The following is an 18,533-nucleotide window of genomic DNA, read 5'->3' on the forward strand; positions in this document are numbered from 1 at the left end:
CTATCAGAATACTTTGATTGAAGCTTTATTTCAAAGACGTTTATGAATATTATAATATATAGAGTGTTAGAAGGTGTTACTACACTGTTAATAAGCATGAGGTTATCTCTCTCCATCTCTCTCCATCTGTCTATCTCTCTCTATCCATCTCTCCATCTCTCTCTATCTCTCTCCATCTGTCTATCTCTCTCTGCTTCTCTCTCCCTCTATATCTCTCTCTATCCATCTCTCTCCATATCTCCATCTTTCTCTCTCCATCTCTCTCCACCTCTATATCTCTTTCTATCCATCTCTCTCCATATCTCCATCTCTCTCTATCTCTCTCTGTCCATCTATATCTATATATCTCTGTTTCTCTCTCTCCATCTGTTTATCTCTCTCTGCTTCTCTATCGCTCTCTCTCCCTCTATATCTCTCTCTGTTTCTCTCTCTCCATCTGTATCTCTCTCTGCCCATCTATATCTCTCTCTGTTTCTCTCTCTCCATCTGTCTATCTCTCTGCTTCTCTATCTCTCCATCTATTTCTCTCTGTTTCTCTCTCTCCGTCTCTCTGTTTATCTATCTCTCTCTGTTTCTCTCTCTCCATCTCTCTCTCTCTCTGTCTCTCTCACTGTCTCTCTATCTCTCCCTCTCTACTGTGGCAGGTAGTGTAGGATGTGTTGGACCAGCAGCTCAGGGTCGTGGGTTAGGGCTTGGGGGTCGTAGTTCAGGGCTCTTCTCCTGCGGCTGGGCCTCCCACCAGGCTGGGCCTGTAGTTCGTTGTCGATCCTCTTCATCCTCTGTAACCCCACAGCATGGTTAGGGGTCTTGTGGCCCTCCCTCTCTCCCCCAAGCCATCCAGGGCCCTCTTCCATGTACCCCAGCCTCTTGACCCTCAGAAGCCCCGGAGAGGGCTCCCGGCTGGGGGAGGGAGTAGGAGGGGAGACCAGGGAGCGACGGGATCTGTGGAAGACTGGTTCTGAGGCTGCTCTGACCCCTCCACCCCCACCACCAGACACAGACACCAGGTCCCTCCTCGCCCGGCGGCCTGACGAACCCTGGGGGTTGTTGGGACTAATGCTGGACAGGATCTTGGTTACAAGGTATCTAGAGACACAGGGATAATAACATGAATTATGTTTACATTTTACAACCAAAACATTATACCCTGCTAGCTAGTGTACATTCAATGGCTACATAACTGAGTGTAGAACATTGCTGATTTTAAGTGGATTTAACAGGTGACATCAATAAGGGATCAGAGCTTTCACCTGGATTCACCTGGTCAGTCTACATCATGGAATGAGAAGGTGTTCCTAATGTTTTGTACACTCTGTGTATATTCACATTTCTCTGTGCTCTCTTCCCTCTGTCTCTCTCTTTCTCTCTCCATCCCTCTCCTTACCTCAGAGCCTCCTGGTCTTGGTCCTGGCTGCCTGTTTCCAGCCTGTCATCTGTAAACCTGTTGATGGCGGCTGGTAGACCTGGTAACCCGGCCTGCTGCTGCAGCCTCTCCTGCCTGTATCTGTTGAGCAGGGCCTGGGTGAGCTGGGGGTCCAGTAGGCCCTGCCATGGAGCTGCAGCCTGGGGATTTCCCATTCTCATCCCCTGCTCTGTCTCATCGTAGTCACGGGTATAGGGCCCTTGGAAGTCCCCTGGCCCATGGTCCTCCTCACCTCCCTCCTCTCCGGCAGCTCCTTCAGCTTCACTGAGGAGGCGGAGCAACCCGGCCAGGTACGCCGTTTCCTGTTCATGCCTCTCGTCGTTCTCCACCAATTGCTGCACAGCCTGGCCTAAGCCCTGCCCCCTCCACTCCTCTGGTTGGTAGAGCAGCTCGTTACCCCCCCGCCGGGTCAGGACGTCAGCCGACTCCCCAGGATAGGACATCATCCCGGCCTCGTACGGCAGCGAATCACGGAGGTCTCTGCGGAGACGCCTGACCCCGCCTCCAGTGGCGTCCAGACCACGCCCCGCCACGCCACGGGCAGCGGACAATGACTAAGAGGGAGAAAGAGAGAGACAGAAAGAGAGGAGAAACAAAGAGAGAGAGAGGAAAGAGAGATGCAGAGAGAGAAGAAACAGATAGACAGGATGAGAGAGAGATATGTTGGTTATTTTTAGGACTTTGTAATAGACTAAGACAATGTCGACGCCCACATACATTAACAGTTGAAACTCTGAGATGACACAGCAGTAATTCTCCCCTGGAACTCTGAGATGACACAGCAGTAAGTCTCCCCTGGAACTCTGAGATGACACAGCAGTAAGTCTCCCCTGGAACTCTGAGATGACACAGCAGTAAGTCTCCCCTGAAGCTCTGAGATGACACAGCAGTAAGTCTCCCCTGAAGCTCTGAGATGACACAGCAGTAAGTCTCCCCTGGAACTCTGAGATGACACAGCAGTAAGTCTCCCCTGGAACTCTGAGATGACACAGCAGTAAGCCTCGGATGTGGCAGGGCTTGCAAACTATTACAGACTACAAAGGGAAGCACAGCCAAGAGCTGCCCAGTGACACGAGACTACCAGACTACTAAACTAAACTACTTCTATGCTCGCTTCGAGGTAAATAACACTGAAATATGCATGAGAGCACCAGCTGTTCCGGAAGACTGTGTGATTACGCTCTCCGCAGCCGATGTGAGTAAAACCTTTAAACAGGTCAACATTCACAAGGCCGCAGGGCCAGATGGATTACTAGGACGTGTACTGCGAGCATGCGCTGACCAACCAACCAAGTGTCTTCACTGACATTTTCAGCCTCTCCCTGTCCGAGTCTGTAATACCAACATGTTTCAAGCAGACCACCATAGTTCCTGTGTGCAGGAACACTAAGGTAACCTGCCTAAATGACTACTGACCCGTAGCACTCACGTCTGTAGCCACGAAGTGCTTTGAAAGGCTTGTCATGGCTCACTTTAACACCCTTATCCCAGAAACCCTAGACCCACTCCAATTTGCATAACGCCCTAACAGATCCACAGATGATGCAATCTCTATTGCACTCCACACTGCCCTTTCCTACCTGGACAAAAGGAACACCTATGTGAGAATGCTGTTCATTGACTAGAGCTCAGCGTTCAACACCATAGTGCCCTCAAAGCTCATCACTAAGCTAAGGACCCTGGGACTGAACAGCTCTCTCTGCAACTGGATCATGGACTTCCTGACGGGTCGCCCCCAGGTGATCAGGGTAGGTAACAACACATCTGGCATGCTGATCCTGAACACAGGTACCCCTCAGGGGTGCGTGCTTAGTCCCTTCCTGTACTCCCTGTTCACTCATGACTGCACGGCCAGGCACGACTCCAACACCATCATTAAGTTTGCCGAGGACACAACAGTCATCAACAGCGACGAGACAGCATATAGGGAGGAGATTAGAGACCTGGTCGTGTGTTGCCAGGAAAACAACCTCTCCCTCAATGTGATCAAGACAAAGGAGATGATTGTGGACGAGAGGAAAAAGAGGGCCGAGCCACAGCCCCATTCTCATCGACGGACCTGTAGCGGAGCAGGTCGAGAGCTTCAAATTCCTTGGTGTCCATATCACCAACAAACTATCATGGTCCAAATACACCAAGACAGTCCTGAAGAGGGCACAACAACACATTTTCTCCCCTCAGGAGACTAAAAAGATTTGGCATTGGTCCTCAAATCCTCAAAGGTTCTACAGCTGCACCATCGAGAGCATGGTTGCATCACTGCCTGGTATGGCAACTGCTTGGCCTCCGATAGCAAGGCACTACAGAGAGTAATGCGTACTGCCCAGTACATCACCGGGGCAACGCTTCCTGCCATCCAGGACCTCTATACCAGGCGGTGTCAGAGGAAGGCCCTAAAAATTGTCAAAGACTACAGCCACCCTAGTCATAGACTGTTCTCTCTGCTACCGCACGGCAAGCGGTACCGGAGTGCCAAGTCTAGGTCCAAGAGGCTTCTAAACAGCTCCTCCTAAACAGCTCCTACACCCAAGACTCCTGAACAGCTAATCAAATGGCTACCCAGATTATTTGCATTGCCCCCCTTCTTTTACACTGCTGCTACTCTCTGTTGTTATCATCTATGCATAGTCACTTTAATAACTCTACCTACATATTACCTAAATGAACCGGTGCCCCTGCACATTGACTCTGTACAGGTACCCCCCTGTACTGAGTCTCGCTATTGTTATTTTACTGCTGCTCTTTAATTACTTGTTACTTTTATTTCTTATTCTTATTCATATTTTGTATTTATTTCATATCTATTTTTTAAAACTGCATTGTTGGTTAGGGGCTCGTTTCACTGTATTCGGCTCATTTCACTGCTCACTGCTCATTTCACTGTATTCGGGCGCATGTGACTAATACAATTTGATATGATTTGATTTTGATTTGATTTGCTGGGGACAATAAAAGGCCACTCTAAAATGTTCAGTTTTGTCACACAACACAATGGCCACAGATTTCTCAAGTTTTGAGGGAGCGTTGCAATTGGCATGCTGACTTGCAGGAATGTCCAACAGAGCTGTTGCCGGAGAAATTCATGTTCATTTCTCTACCATAAGCCGCCTCCAATGTCGTTTTAGAGTGTCCAATGTCCAACCAGACTCACAACCACATGTAACCACCACCAGCCCAGGATCTCCGCGTCCGGCTTCTTCACCTGCGGGATCGTCTGAGACCAGCCACCTGGACAGCTGATGAAACTGTGGGATCGTCTGAGACCAGCCACCCAGACAGCTGATGAAACTGTGGGATCCTCTGAGACCAGCCACCCAGACAGCTGATGAAACTGTGGGATCGTCTGAGACCAGCCACCCGGACAGCTGATGAAACTGTGGGATCCTCTGAGACCAGCCACCCAGACAGCTGATGAAACTGTGGGATCCTCTGAGACCAGCCACCCAGACAGCTGATGAAACTGTGGGATCGTCTGAGACCAGCCACCCAGACAGCTGATAAAACTGTGGGATCGTCTGAGACCAGCCACCAGGACAGCTGATGAAACTGTGGGATCGTCTGAGACCAGCCACCAGGACAGCTGATGAAACTGTGGGATCGTCTGAGACCAGCCACCCAGACAGCTGATGAAACTGTGGGATCGTCTGAGACCAGCCACCCAGACAGCTGATGAAACTGTGGGATCGTCTGAGACCAGCCACCCAGACAGCTGATGAAACTGTGGGATCGTCTGAGACCTGCCACCCAGACAGCTGATGAAACTGTGGGATCGTCTGAGACCAGCCACCCAGACAGCTGATGAAACTGTGGGATGGTCTGAGACCAGCCACCAGGACAGCTGATGAAACTGTGGGATCGTCTGAGACCAGCCACCTGGACAGCTGATGAAACTGTGGGATCGTCTGAGACCAGCCACCAAAACAGCTGATGAAACTGTGGGATCCTCTGAGACCAGCCACCCAGACAGTTGATGAAACTGTGGGATCGTCTGAGACCAGCCACCAGGACAGCTGATGAAACTGTGGGATCGTCTGAGACCAGCCACCAGGACAGCTGATGAAACTGTGGGATCCTCTGAGACCAGCCACCAGGACAGCTGATGAAACTGTGGGATCGTCTGGGACCAGCCACCAGGACAGCTGATGAAACTGTGGGTTTGTACAACCGAATAATTTCTGCACATTCTCCCAGAAACCGTCTCGGGTAAAATCATCTGCGTGCTCGTCGCCCTCACCAGGGTCTTGACCTGACTGCAGTTCAGGGTTGTAACAGACTTCAGTGGTCAAATGTTCACCTTCGATAACCACTGGCACACTGGAGAAGTGTACTAGATGGATGAATCCCGGTTTCAACTGTACCGGACAGATGGCGTCGTGTGGGTGAGCGGTTTACTGATGTCAACGTTGTGAACAGAGGGCCCCATGGTGGTCGGTGGGGTTATGGTAATGGCACCCATAAGCTACGGACAACGAATACAATTGCATTTGATCAATGGGAAGATACCGTGACGAGATCCTGAGGCCCATTGTCGTGCCATTCATCTGCCGCCATCACCTCATGTTTCAGCATGATAATGCATGGCCCCATATCGCAAGGATCAGTACACAATTCCTGGAAGCTGAAAATGTCCCAGCTCCAACCCCCTACTCTCCTCCTCCTAACCTCCCCACCCCCTCCCCACCCCCTCCTTTACCTCTATATCACCTCCTCTACCTCCACATCACCTCCTCTACCTCTATATCACCTCCTCTACCTCTATATCACCTCCTCTACCTCTATATCACCTCCTCTATATCTCCTCCTCTACCTCTACATCTCCTCCTCTACCTCTATATCTCCTCCTCTACCTCTATATCTCCTCCTCTACCTCTATATCACCTCCTCTACCTCTATATCACCTCCTCTACCCCTATATCTCCTCCTCTACCTCTGTATCACCTTCTCTACCTCTATATCACCTCCTCAACCTTTATATCTCCTACTCTATATCACCTCCTCTACCTCTATATCACCTCCTCTACCTCTATATCTCCTCCTGTACCTATATATCTCCTCCTCTACCTTTATATCTCCTCCTCTACCTCTATATCTCCTCCTCTACCTCTATATCTCATCCTCTACCTCTATATCTCCTCCTCTACCTCTATATCTCCTCCTCTACCTCTATATCTCCTCCTCTACCTCTATATCACCTCCTCTACCTCTATATCACCTCCTCTACCTCTACATCACCTCCTCTACCTCTACATCACCTCCTCTACCTCTACATCACTTCCTCTACCTCTATATCTCCTCCTCTACATCCCCTCCTCTACCTATATTTCTCCTCCTCTACCTCTACATCACCTCCTCTACCTCTATATCTCCTCCTCTACCTCTACATCACCTACTCTACATCTACATCACCTCCTCTACCTCTATATCACCTCCTCTACATCACCTCCTCTACCTCTATAGCTCCTCTACCTCTATACCTCCTCCTCTACATCTCCTCCTCTACCTCTATATCTCCTCCTCTACCTCTATATCACCTCCTCTACATCCCCTCCTCTACCTCTATATCTCCTCCTCTACCTCTATATCTCCTCCTCTACCTCTATATCACCTCCTCTACATCCCCTCCTCTACCTCTATATAACCTCCTCTACCTCTATATCTCCTCCTCTACATCACCTCCTCAACCTCTATATCTCCTCCTCTATGTCTACATCTCCTCTTCTACCTCTATATCACCTCCTCTACCTCTATATCTCCTCTACCTCTATATCTCCTCCTCTACCTCTATATCTCCTTTTCTACATCACCTCCTCTACCTCTATATCTCCTCCTCTACCTCTACAACACCTCCTCTACCACTACATCACCTCCTCTACCTCTATATCTCCTCCTCTACATCACCTCCTCTACCTCTATTTCTCCTCCTCTACCTCTATATCTCCTCCTCTACATCTACTTCTTATCCTGCAAAGTACTACTTTTTATACTGCAATTGTTCCCTTCTCATGACCTTTCCATCATATTCTACACTCCTTCATAATGTCCCTAGCTACTAGCCAATCAATCTCTAGAGTGACTCAAATTAATGAAAAATGGCCACCGCTTATCTTTGCTCCACCTTTAGTAAATGTGATGACAACTGAAAGCTGTACACCTTTTGAACGGAACACATTGGTCTCAGATGAACAGTTTCCCTACTGCACCAAATGTGTAGAAACTCATCAATAAAACACACACAGAGAGAGAGAGAGAGAGAGAGAGAGAGAGAGAGAGAGAGAGAGAGAGAGAGAGAGAGAGTAGAAAGAGAGAGAGAGAAGAAAGAGAGAGAGAGAGAGAGTAGAAAGAGAGAGAGAGAGAGAGAGTAGAAAGAGAGTGAGATAGTAGAAAGAGAGAGAGAGAGTAGAAAGAGAGAGAGAGAGAGTAGAAAGAGAGAGAGAGTAGAAAGAGAGAGTAGAAAGAGAGAGAGAGAGAGTAGAAAGAGAGAGTAGAATGAGAGAGAGAGAGAGAGAGTAGAAAGAGAGAGAGAGAGAGAGAGAGAGAGAGAGAGAGTAGAAAGAGAGAGAGAGTAGAAAGAGAGAGAGAGTAGAAAGAGAGAGAGATAATATTATATTGTGAAGATGGAGCCCGTGCCCTCAAAGCCTGTTGCCATAGCAGCTAGCTCCTCTCTTCCTAGCAGTAGGTTATGCTAATTGGATTGTTGTCGCATCAGCTATTGATACTGTGGAACCATATATTACCAAGGCTGAATGGTGTAGAGGCAATACAGTGATGTTGTGTGTGTGTGTGTGTGTGTGTGTGTGTGTGTGTGTGTGTGTGCGCGCGCGCGCGTGTGTGTGTGTGTGTGTGACAGACAAACAGACACATGACAGCGTTATCAGTATCCATACAGTACAGTCAACATCTTTATCACTGTTAATTCAATTCAGCTCTGTGTTCAGGCTATTGTTGTCTGAATGAGAGTTTTAATGTAATATTAAAATACTTCAGTAGACTACAGCTATAATATTAAAAGATTATTGCCATGAGGAAAGCCCAAAAAACAGTCAAAGACTACAGCCACCCAAGTCATAGACTGTTCTCTCTGCTACCGCACATCAAGCGGTACCGGAGCGCCAAGTCTAGGTCCAAGAGGCTTCTAAACAGCTTCTACCCCCCAAGCCATGAACCTGCTGAACAGTTAGTCAAATGGCCACCCAGACTATTTACATTAACCCCCTTTGTTTTTACACTGCTGCTACCTGTTTACTCTATATGCAGTCACTTTACCCCTACCTACATGTCCAAATTACCTCGACTAACCTCGACACATTGTCTCAGTACCGGTACTCCCTGTATAAAGCAGGGTGTAGTAACCTAGTGTTGTAACCAGGGTGTAGTAACCTATGTTGTAACCAGGGTGTAGTAACCTAGTGTTGTAACCAGGGTGTAGTAACCTAGTGTTGTAACCAGGGTGTTGTAACCAGGGTGTAGTAACCAGGGTGTAGTAACCTAGTGTTGTAACCTAGTGTTGTAACCAGGGTGTAGTAACCTAGTGTTGTAACCAGGGTGTTGTAACCTAGTGTTGTAACCAGGGTGTAGTAACCTAGTGTTGTAACCAGGGTGTTGTAACCTAGTGTTGTAACCAGGGTGTAGTAACCAGGGTGTAGTAACCTAGTGTTGTAACCAGGGTGTAGTAACCTAGTGTTGTAACCAGGGTGTAGTAACCAGGGTGTAGTAACCTAGTGTTGTAACCAGGGTGTAGTAACCTAGTGTTGTAACCAGGGTGTAGTAACCTAGTGTTGTAACCAGGGTGTAGTAACCTAGTGTTGTAACCAGGGTGTTGTAACCTAGTGTTGTAACCAGGGTGTAGTAACCTAGTGTTGTAACCAGGGTGTAGTAACCTAGTGTTGTAACCAGGGTGTTGTAACCTAGTGTTGTAACCAGGGTGTAGTAACCTAGTGTTGTAACCAGGGTGTAGTAACCTAGTGTTGTAACCAGGATGTAGTGTTGTAACCTAGTGTTGTAACCAGGGTGTAGTAACCTAGTGTTGTAACCAGGGTGTTGTAACCTAGTGTTGTAACCAGGGTGTAGTAACCTAGTGTTGTAACCAGGATGTAGTGTTGTAACCTAGTGTTGTAACCAGGGTGTAGTAACCTAGTGTTGTAACCTAGAGTTGTAACCAGGGTGTAGTAACCTAGTGTTGTAACCAGGGTGTAGTAACCTAGTGTTGTAACCAGGGTGTAGTAACCTAGTGTTGTAACCTAGTGTTGTAACCAGGGTGTAGTAACCTAGTGTTGTAACCAGGGTGTAGTAACGTAGTGTTGTAACCAGGGTGTAGTAACCTAGTGTAGTAACCAGGGTGTAGTAAAATAGTGTTGTAACCAGGGTGTAGTAACGTAGTGTTGTAACCAGGGTGTAGTAACGTAGTGTTGTAACCAGGGTGTAGTAACCTAGTGTTGTAACCAGGGTGTAGTAACCTAGTGTTGTAACCAGGGTGTAGTAACCTAGTGTTGTAACCTAGTGTTGTAACCTAGTGTTGTAACCAGGGTGTAGTAACCTAGTGTTGTAACCAGGGTGTTGTAACCTAGTGTTGTAACCAGGGTGTAGTAACCTAGTGTTGTAACCAGGGTGTTGTAACCTAGTGTTGTAACCAGGGTGTAGTAACCTAGTGTTGTAACCAGGGTGTTGTAACCTAGTGTTGTAACCAGGGTGTAGTAACCTAGTGTTGTAACCAGGGGGGTGTAACCTAGTGTTGTAACCAGGGTGTAGTAACCTAGTGTTGTAACCAGGGTGTTGTAACCTAGTGTTGTAACCAGGGTGTAGTAACCTAGTGTTGTAACCAGGGTGTAGTAACCAGGGTGTAGTAACCTAGTGTTGTAACCAGGGTGTAGTAACCTAGTGTTGTAACCAGGGTGTAGTAACCTAGTGTTGTAACCAGGGTGTAGTAACCTAGTGTTGTAACCTAGTGTTGTAACCAGGGTGTAGTAACCTAGTGTTGTAACCAGGGTGTAGTAACCAGGGTGTAGTAACCTAGTGATGTAACCTAGTGTTGTAACCAGGGTGTAGTAACGTAGTGTTGTAACCAGGGTGTAGTAACGTAGTGTTGTAACCAGGGTGTAGTAACCTAGTGTTGTAACCAGGGTGTAGTAACCTAGTGTTGTAACCAGGGTGTAGTAACCTAGTGTTGTAACCAGGGTGTAGTAACAAGGGTGTAGTAACCAGGGTGTAGTAACCTAGTGTTATAACCAGGGTGTAGTAACCTAGTGTTGTAACCTAGTGTTGTAACCAGGGTGTAGTAACCTAGTGTTGTAACCAGGGTGTAGTAACCTAGTGTTGTAACCTAGTGTTGTAACCAGGGTGTAGTAACCTAGTGTAGTAACCAGGGTGTAGTAACCTAGTGTTGTAACCAGGGTGTAGTAACCTAGTGTTGTAACCAGGGTGTAGTAACCTAGTGTTGTAACCAGGGTGTTGTAACCAGGGTGTAGTAACCTAGTGTTGTAACCAGGGTGTTGTAACCAGGGTGTAGTAACCTAGTGTTGTAACCAGGGTGTAGTAACGTAGTGTTGTAACCAGGGTGTAGTAACCTAGTGTTGTAACCAGGGTGTAGTAACCTAGTGTTGTAACCAGGGTGTAGTAACCTAGTGTTGTAACCAGGGTGTAGTAACCTAGTGTTGTAACCAGGGTGTAGTAACCAGGGTGTAGTAACCTAGTGTAGTAACCAGGGTGTAGTAACCTAGTGTTGTAACCAGGGTGTAGTAACCAGGGTGTAGTAACCTAGTGTTGTAAACAGGGTGTAGTAACCTAGTGTTGTAACCAGGGTGTAGTAACCTAGTGTTGTAACCAGGGTGTAGTAACCTAGTGTTGTAACCAGGGTGGAGTAACCTTACCCACCATTGCATATGTTTTACCTCTACATCACTGGCTGTGCTACTCATGCAGACACAACCTGACTCCTAGGTCCTGTACAGCAACAGCAGAGGTAACATCAGTGACGCACAGTTCCTGTCCAACATTCATCTCGTCTCTAACTTCCACCTCCGCCATCTCCCCCCTCCTCCTCCTCCATCTCCCTATCTCTCCCTCCATCCCCTTCCACGCCCTCTCCATCCCTCCCCCCTCCCCATCTCTCCTCCACAGATAGATGCTACCCAGAGCGGCAGGGTAGCCTAGTGGTTAGAGTGTTGGGACTAGTAACTGAAAAGGTTGCTAGATCAAATCCCCGAGCTGAGGTATAAATCTGTCGTTCTGCCCCAGAACAAGGCAGGTAAACCCTCTGTTCCTAGGCCGTCATTGTAAAATAAGAATTTGTTCTTAACTGACTTGCCTAGTTAAATAAAGGCAATAAAATTAACTATAGACAATAGATACTATCAGCAACAGATACTATAGACAACAAATAGACCCTATAGACAACAGATAGATACTATAGACAACAAATAGACCCTATAGACAACAGATAGATGCTATAGACAACAAATAGATACTATAGACAACAGATAGATACTATAGACAACAAATAGATACTATAGACAACAAATAGATACTATAGACAACAGATAGATACTATAGACAACAAATAGATACTATAGACAACAGACAGATACTATAGACAACAAATAGACCCTATAGACAACAGATAGATACTATAGACAACAAATAGACCCTATAGACAACAGATAGATACTATAGACAACAAATAGATACTATAGACAACAGATAGATACTATAGACAACAAATAGATACTATAGACAACAAATAGATACTATAGACAACAAATAGACCCTATAGACAACAGATAGATACTATAGACAACAAATAGACCCTATAGACAACAGATAGATGCTATAGACAACAAATAGATACTATAGACAACAAATAGATACTATAGACAACAGATAGATACTATAGACAACAAATAGATACTATAGACAACAAATAGATACTATAGACAACAGATAGATACTATAGACAACAGATAGATACTATAGACAACAAATAGATACTATAGACAACAATAGATACTATAGACAACAGATAGATACTATAGACAACAGATAGATACTATAGACAACAAATAGATACTATAGACAACAGATAGATACTATAGACAAAAGATACTATAGACAACAAGTAGATGGTGTATGTATAGGTCAAATGAGGCAGAAATACCAAGCTGTAGATAGCCACATGCTGACTCATCATTACTAACACACAGGGAAAATCAAGGATCAAAATACCGAAACAACATAAACCCAACAAAGCACTTTTTTCCCCCTTGCCGCTGCACCTGTGGCTGATTCCAATGATTCCGCATCATCATGTGATGCTAGCATGTGCCTCTTTTGCGTTTCTCTATCTTTACCTTGGCCTCCAGCGGCAGCGGCGGGAGGAAGAGGAGGAGGAGGAGGGTCGGGGAGACAGACAGCAGGAGGAGCACGGAGCTGGAGTTAGTCGTCAAAAGGCCCGACATCCTTCAGGAGAAACGAGGCTGCCCCAACGAAGAGAAGACAAACAATGACTATCGCCCAGAGGAGCCAGACAGGGAGAGATGAAAACGGGAGGGAGGAGCTAAACATCCAGAGAGAAGGGAGGGGGACAAGGGAGAAGACAGGAGGGAGGGAAGGGAGGAGAGAAGAAGAAGAGAGAGGGAAGATGAGCGCCCTGGAAAAGATGCCGTGAGGAAACGAATGTCAGAAGATACACTGACCTTGAATATCAGACTGTTATTATACTGTATGAATGACATTTTGTGAATAAAATATTATTTTCGTGTCAAATCGCCAATTGGCAACCCATCCCGTATGGGATTAATTGACACATAAACAAACATTACAATAATTATGTAATCACTCTTCTTCCAGTGTTCTCTACATTGCCATTGCATAAAGAGTGTAAATAATCAATAAATAACAGTAAATAAGGTCATCCAAACAATACTTTTATCTCTAGAGCAGTAAAATAATACACACACATACAGTTGAAGTCTGAAGTTTACATACACCTTGGCCAAATACATTTAAACTCAGGTTTTCAAAATTCCTGACAGTTAATCAGAGTAAAGATTCCCTGTTCTTAGGTCAGTTAGGATCACCACTTTATTTTAAGAATGTGAAATATCAGAATAATAATAGAGAAAATGATTTATTTCCGCTTTTATTTCTTTCATCACATTCCCAGTGGGTCAGAAGTTTACATACACTCAATTAGTATTTGGTAGCATTTAAATTGTTTAACTTGGGTCAAATGTTTCGGGTAGCCTTCCACAAGCCTCACAATCAGTTGGGTGAATTTTGGCCCATTCCTCCTGACAGAGCTGGTGTAACTGAGTCAGGTTTGTAGGCCTCCTTGCTCACACACACTTTTTCAGTTCTGCCACAAATGTTCTATTGTATTGAGGTAAGGGCTTTGTGATGGCCACTCCAATACCTTGACCTTTTTTGTCCTTAAGCCATTTTGCCTCAATTTTGGTATGCTTGGTATGCATGTCCATTTGGAAGACCCATTTGCGACCAAGCTTTAACTTCCTGACTGATGTCTTGAGATGTTGCTTCAAAATTATCCACATAATTTTCCTGCTTCATGATGCCATCTATTTTGTGAAGTGCACCAGTCCATCCTGTAGCAAAGCACCCCCACAACATGATGCTGCCACCTCCGTGCTTCACGGTTGGGATGGGGTTCTTCAGCTTGCAAGCCTCCCCCTTTAGTGTTCTAAAAATCTCTGAAGCTGGAGACTTACATTTCCCTCACTAACTTTAAACATCAGCTATCTGAGCAGCTCACCGATCGCTGTAGCTGTACATAGTCCATCTGTAAATAGCCCACCCAATCTACCTACCTCATCCCCATATTGTTGTTATTTACTTTGCAGCTCTTTTGCACACCAGTATCACTACTTAACACACCTTCATCTGCTCATCATCATCAGCTCATCGATCCAGTGTTAATCTGCTAAATTGTAATTACTTTGCTACCATGGCCTATTTATTGCCTTACCTCCTCATGCCATCAGTTAGAAATGTCAAATCTTTTGAAAGAAAAGCACATTTTAAACCAATAAAATAACATCAAATTGATCAGAAATATCAATATCAATATCAAAGTCGACAATGTTAATGTTGTAAATGACTATTGTAGCTGGAAACTGCAGAGTTTTATGGAATATCTACATAGGCGTACAGAGTCCCATTATCAGCTACCATCACTCCTGTGTTCCAATGGCACATTGTGTTAGCTAATCCAATTTTATCATTTTAAAAGGCTAATTGATCATTAGAAAACCCTTTTGCAATTGTGTTAGCACAGCTGAAAACTGTTGTGCTGATTAAAGAAGCAATAAAACTGGCCTTCTTTAGACTAGTTGAGTATCTGGAGCATCAGCATTTGTGGGTTCGATTACAGGTTCAAAATGGCCAGAAGGATTAATGATTAGCTCCTTTTTTCAATTTTCATCCAAAATGACATAACCAAATCTAACTGCCTGAAGCTCAGGACCTGAATCAAGGATATGCATATTATTGGTTCCATTTGAAAGGAAACACATTCAACCATCCCGTGGAATGGTCCCGAAGAAGTTAATAATACTCCCCGTCTCCTCTAACAATACTCCCCCGTCTCCTCTAATAATACTATATCCCCTCGAACAATACTCCCTCATCTCCTCTAATAATACTATATCCCCTCGAACAATACTCACTCATCTCCTCTAACAATAATCCCCCGTCTCCTCTAGCAATACCCCCCCGTCTCCTCTAATAATACTATATCCCCTCGAACAATACTCACTCATCTCCTCTAACAATAATCCCCCGTCTCCTCTAACAATACTCCCCAGGCTCCTCTAATAATACTATATCCCCTCGAACAATACTCCCTCATCTCCTCTAACAATACTCCCTCGTCTCCTCTGACAATACTCCCCCATCTCCACTAACAAAACTCCCGCATAACCTCTAACAATAGTCCGTCATCTCCTCTAACAATAATCCCCCGTCTCCTCTAGCAATACCCCCCCGTCTCCTCTAATAATACTATATCCCCTCGAACAATACTCACTCATCTCCTCTAACAATAATCCCCCGTCTCCTCTAACAATACTCCCCAGGCTCCTCTAATAATACTATATCCCCTCGAACAATACTCCCTCATCCCCTCGAACAATACTCCCTCATCTCCTCTAACAATACTCCCCCGTCTCCTCTAACAATGCTTCCCCGTCTCCTCTGACAATACTCCCCCATCTCCACTAACAAAACTCCCGCATAACCTCTAACAATAGTCCGTCATCTCCTCTAACAATACTCCCCCATCCCCTCTAACAATGCACCCTTATATCCTCTAACAATACTCCCCATCCCCTCTAACAATACTCCCACATCACCTCTAACAATACTGTCTTCTCTACCAATACTCCCCCATCTCCTCTAACAATACTCCCTCGCCTCCTCTAACAATACTCCCCCATCCCCTCTAACAATACGCCCTTGTCTCCTCTAACAATACTCCCCCATCCCCTCTAACAATACGCCCTTGTCTCCTCTAACAAAACTCCCTTATATCCTCTAACAATACTCCCCCATTCCCTCTAACAATACTATGTCTTCTCTAACAATACTCCCTCGTCTCCTCTAACAATACTCCATCGTCTACTCTAACCGTACTATATCTCCTCTAACAATACTCCCTTATGTCCTCTAACAGTACTCCCCATCCCCTCTACCAATACTCTGCCTCCTCTAACAATACTCCCCCATCTCATCGGTCAATTCTCCCCCATCTCCTCTAACAATACTCCCTCGTCTCCTCTAACAATACTCCATCGTCTACTCTAACAATACTATATCTCCTCTAACAATACTCCCCATCCCCCCTAACAATACTCCCCCATCCCGTCTAATAATACAATATTTCCCCTAACAATACTCCCCCATCCCGTCTAATAATACTATATCTCCTCTAACAATACTCCCTTATGTCCTCTAACAGTACTCCCCATCCCCTCTGTCAATACTCTGCCTCCTCTAACAATACTCCCCCATCTCATCGGACAATTCTCCCCCATCTCCTCTAACAATACTCCCGCATCTCCTCTAATGGTACTATATATCCTCTAACAATACTCTTCAATCTCCTCTAATAATACTGTATCTCCTCTAACAATACTCCCCCATCTCATCTAATAGTACCATATCTCCTCTAACAATACTCCCCCGTCTCCTCTAATAATACTGTATATCCTCTAACAATACTCCCCCACCCCCTCTAACAATACTCCCCCATCCCCTCTAACAATACTTCCTCATATCCTCTAACAATACTCCCCCATCTCATCTAATAGTACCATATCTCCTCTAACAATACTCCCCCGTCTCCTCTAATAATACTGTATATCCTCTAACAATACTCCCCCACCCCCTCTAACAATACTCCCCCATCCCCTCTAACAATACTTCCCCATCCCATCTAACAATACTCCTCCATCTCCTCTAATAATACTATATCTCCTCTAACAATACTCCTCCATCTCCTCTAATAATACTATATCTCCTCTAACAATACTCCTCCATCTCCTCTAATAATACTATATCTCCTCTAACAATACTCCCCCATCCCGTCTAATAATACTATATCTCCTCTAACAATACTCCCTCATCCCCTCTAACAATACTATATCTCCTCTAACAATACTCCCCATCCCCTCTAACAATACTCCCTCATCTCATCTAATAGTACTATATCTCCTCTAACAATACTCCCCCAATAGTACTAAAACTCCTCTAACAATACTCCCTCATCCCCTCTAATAGTACTATATCTCCTCTAACAATACTCCCCCAATAGTACTAAAACTCCTCTAACAATACTCCCTCATCCCCTCTAATAGTACTATATCTCCTCTAACAATACTCCTCCATCTCCTCTAATAATACTATATCTCCTCTAACAATACTCCCCCATCCCGTCTAATAATACTATATCTCCTCTAACAATACTCCCCCATCTCCCCTAATAGTACTAAAACTCCTCTAACAATACTCCCTCATCCCCTCTAATAATACTATATCTCCTCTAACAATACTCCCCATCTCCTCTAATAATACTATATCTCCTCTAAAAATACTCCCCATCTCCTCCCCATAGGCGACGTTGTTGCCAGTTATGTCTGTTGAGGACCTGCCTTACAACAGGCCTACAAGCCCTCAGTCCAGCCTATCTCAGCCTATTGCAGACAGTCTGAGCACTGATGGAGGGATTGTGCGTTCCTGGTGTAACTCAGGCAGTTGTTGTTGCCATCCTGTAGCTGTCCCGGTGTGATGTTCTGATGTACCGATCCTGTGCAGGCGTTGTTACACATGGTCTGCCACTGCGAGGACGATCAGCTGTCTCCCTGTAGTGCTGTCTTAGGCGTCTCACAGTACGGACATTGCAATTTACTGCTGTCCTCATTCCTCCTTGCAGCTTGTTCACGCAGATGAGCAGGGACCCTGGGCATCGTTCTTTTGGAGTTTTTCAGTCAGTAGAAAGGCCTCTTTAGTGTCCTAAGTTTCCCCATCTCCTCTAATAATGCTCTCCGTCTCCTACTAATAATGCTCTCCGTCTCCTACTAATAATGCTCTCCGTCTCCTCTAATAATGCTCTCAGTCTCCTCTAATAATATATCCTACTAATAATGCTCTCCGTCTCCTCTAATAATGCTCTCCGTCTCCTACTAATAATGCTCTCCGTCTCCTACTAATAATGCTCTCCGTCTCCTCTAATAATGCTCTCCGTCTCCTCTAATAATGCTCTCCGTCTCCTACTAATAATGCTCTCCGTCTCCTACTAATAATGCTCTCCGTCTCCTCTAATAATGCTCTGTCTCCTCTAATAATGCTCTCCGTCTCCTCTAATAATAATATATCCTACTAATAATGCTCTCCGTATCCTCTAATAATGCTCTCCGTATCCTCTAATAATGCTCTCCGTCTCCTACTAATAATGCTCTCCGTCTCCTCTAATAATGCTCTCCGTCTCCTACTAATAATGCTCCCCATCTCCTCTAATAATGCTCTCCGTCTCCTACTAATAATGCTCTCCGTCTCCTACTAATAATGCTCTCCGTCTCCTACTAATAATGCTCTCCGTCTCCTACTA

General features: G+C 45.3%; 1 protein-coding gene across 1 annotated transcript; it reads right to left on the minus strand.

Annotated features, from left to right (window-relative positions):
• Positions 1-511: 511 nt before the first annotated feature.
• LOC110532847 lies at positions 512-12,974 on the minus strand. Its single transcript, XM_021617003.2, has 3 exons — positions 12,763-12,974; positions 1,385-1,977; positions 512-1,086 (listed from the first exon to the last, which is right to left on the minus strand). Exons 1-3 carry the CDS (start codon positions 12,868-12,870, stop codon positions 633-635), a joined length of 1,155 nt encoding a protein of 384 aa, XP_021472678.2. The 5' UTR covers positions 12,871-12,974; the 3' UTR covers positions 512-632.
• Between the last annotated feature and the right edge of the window lie 5,559 nt (positions 12,975-18,533).

This window comes from Oncorhynchus mykiss, chromosome 9 (assembly GCF_013265735.2).
Source record: "Oncorhynchus mykiss isolate Arlee chromosome 9, USDA_OmykA_1.1, whole genome shotgun sequence".
NCBI lineage: Eukaryota > Metazoa > Chordata > Actinopteri > Salmoniformes > Salmonidae > Oncorhynchus > Oncorhynchus mykiss.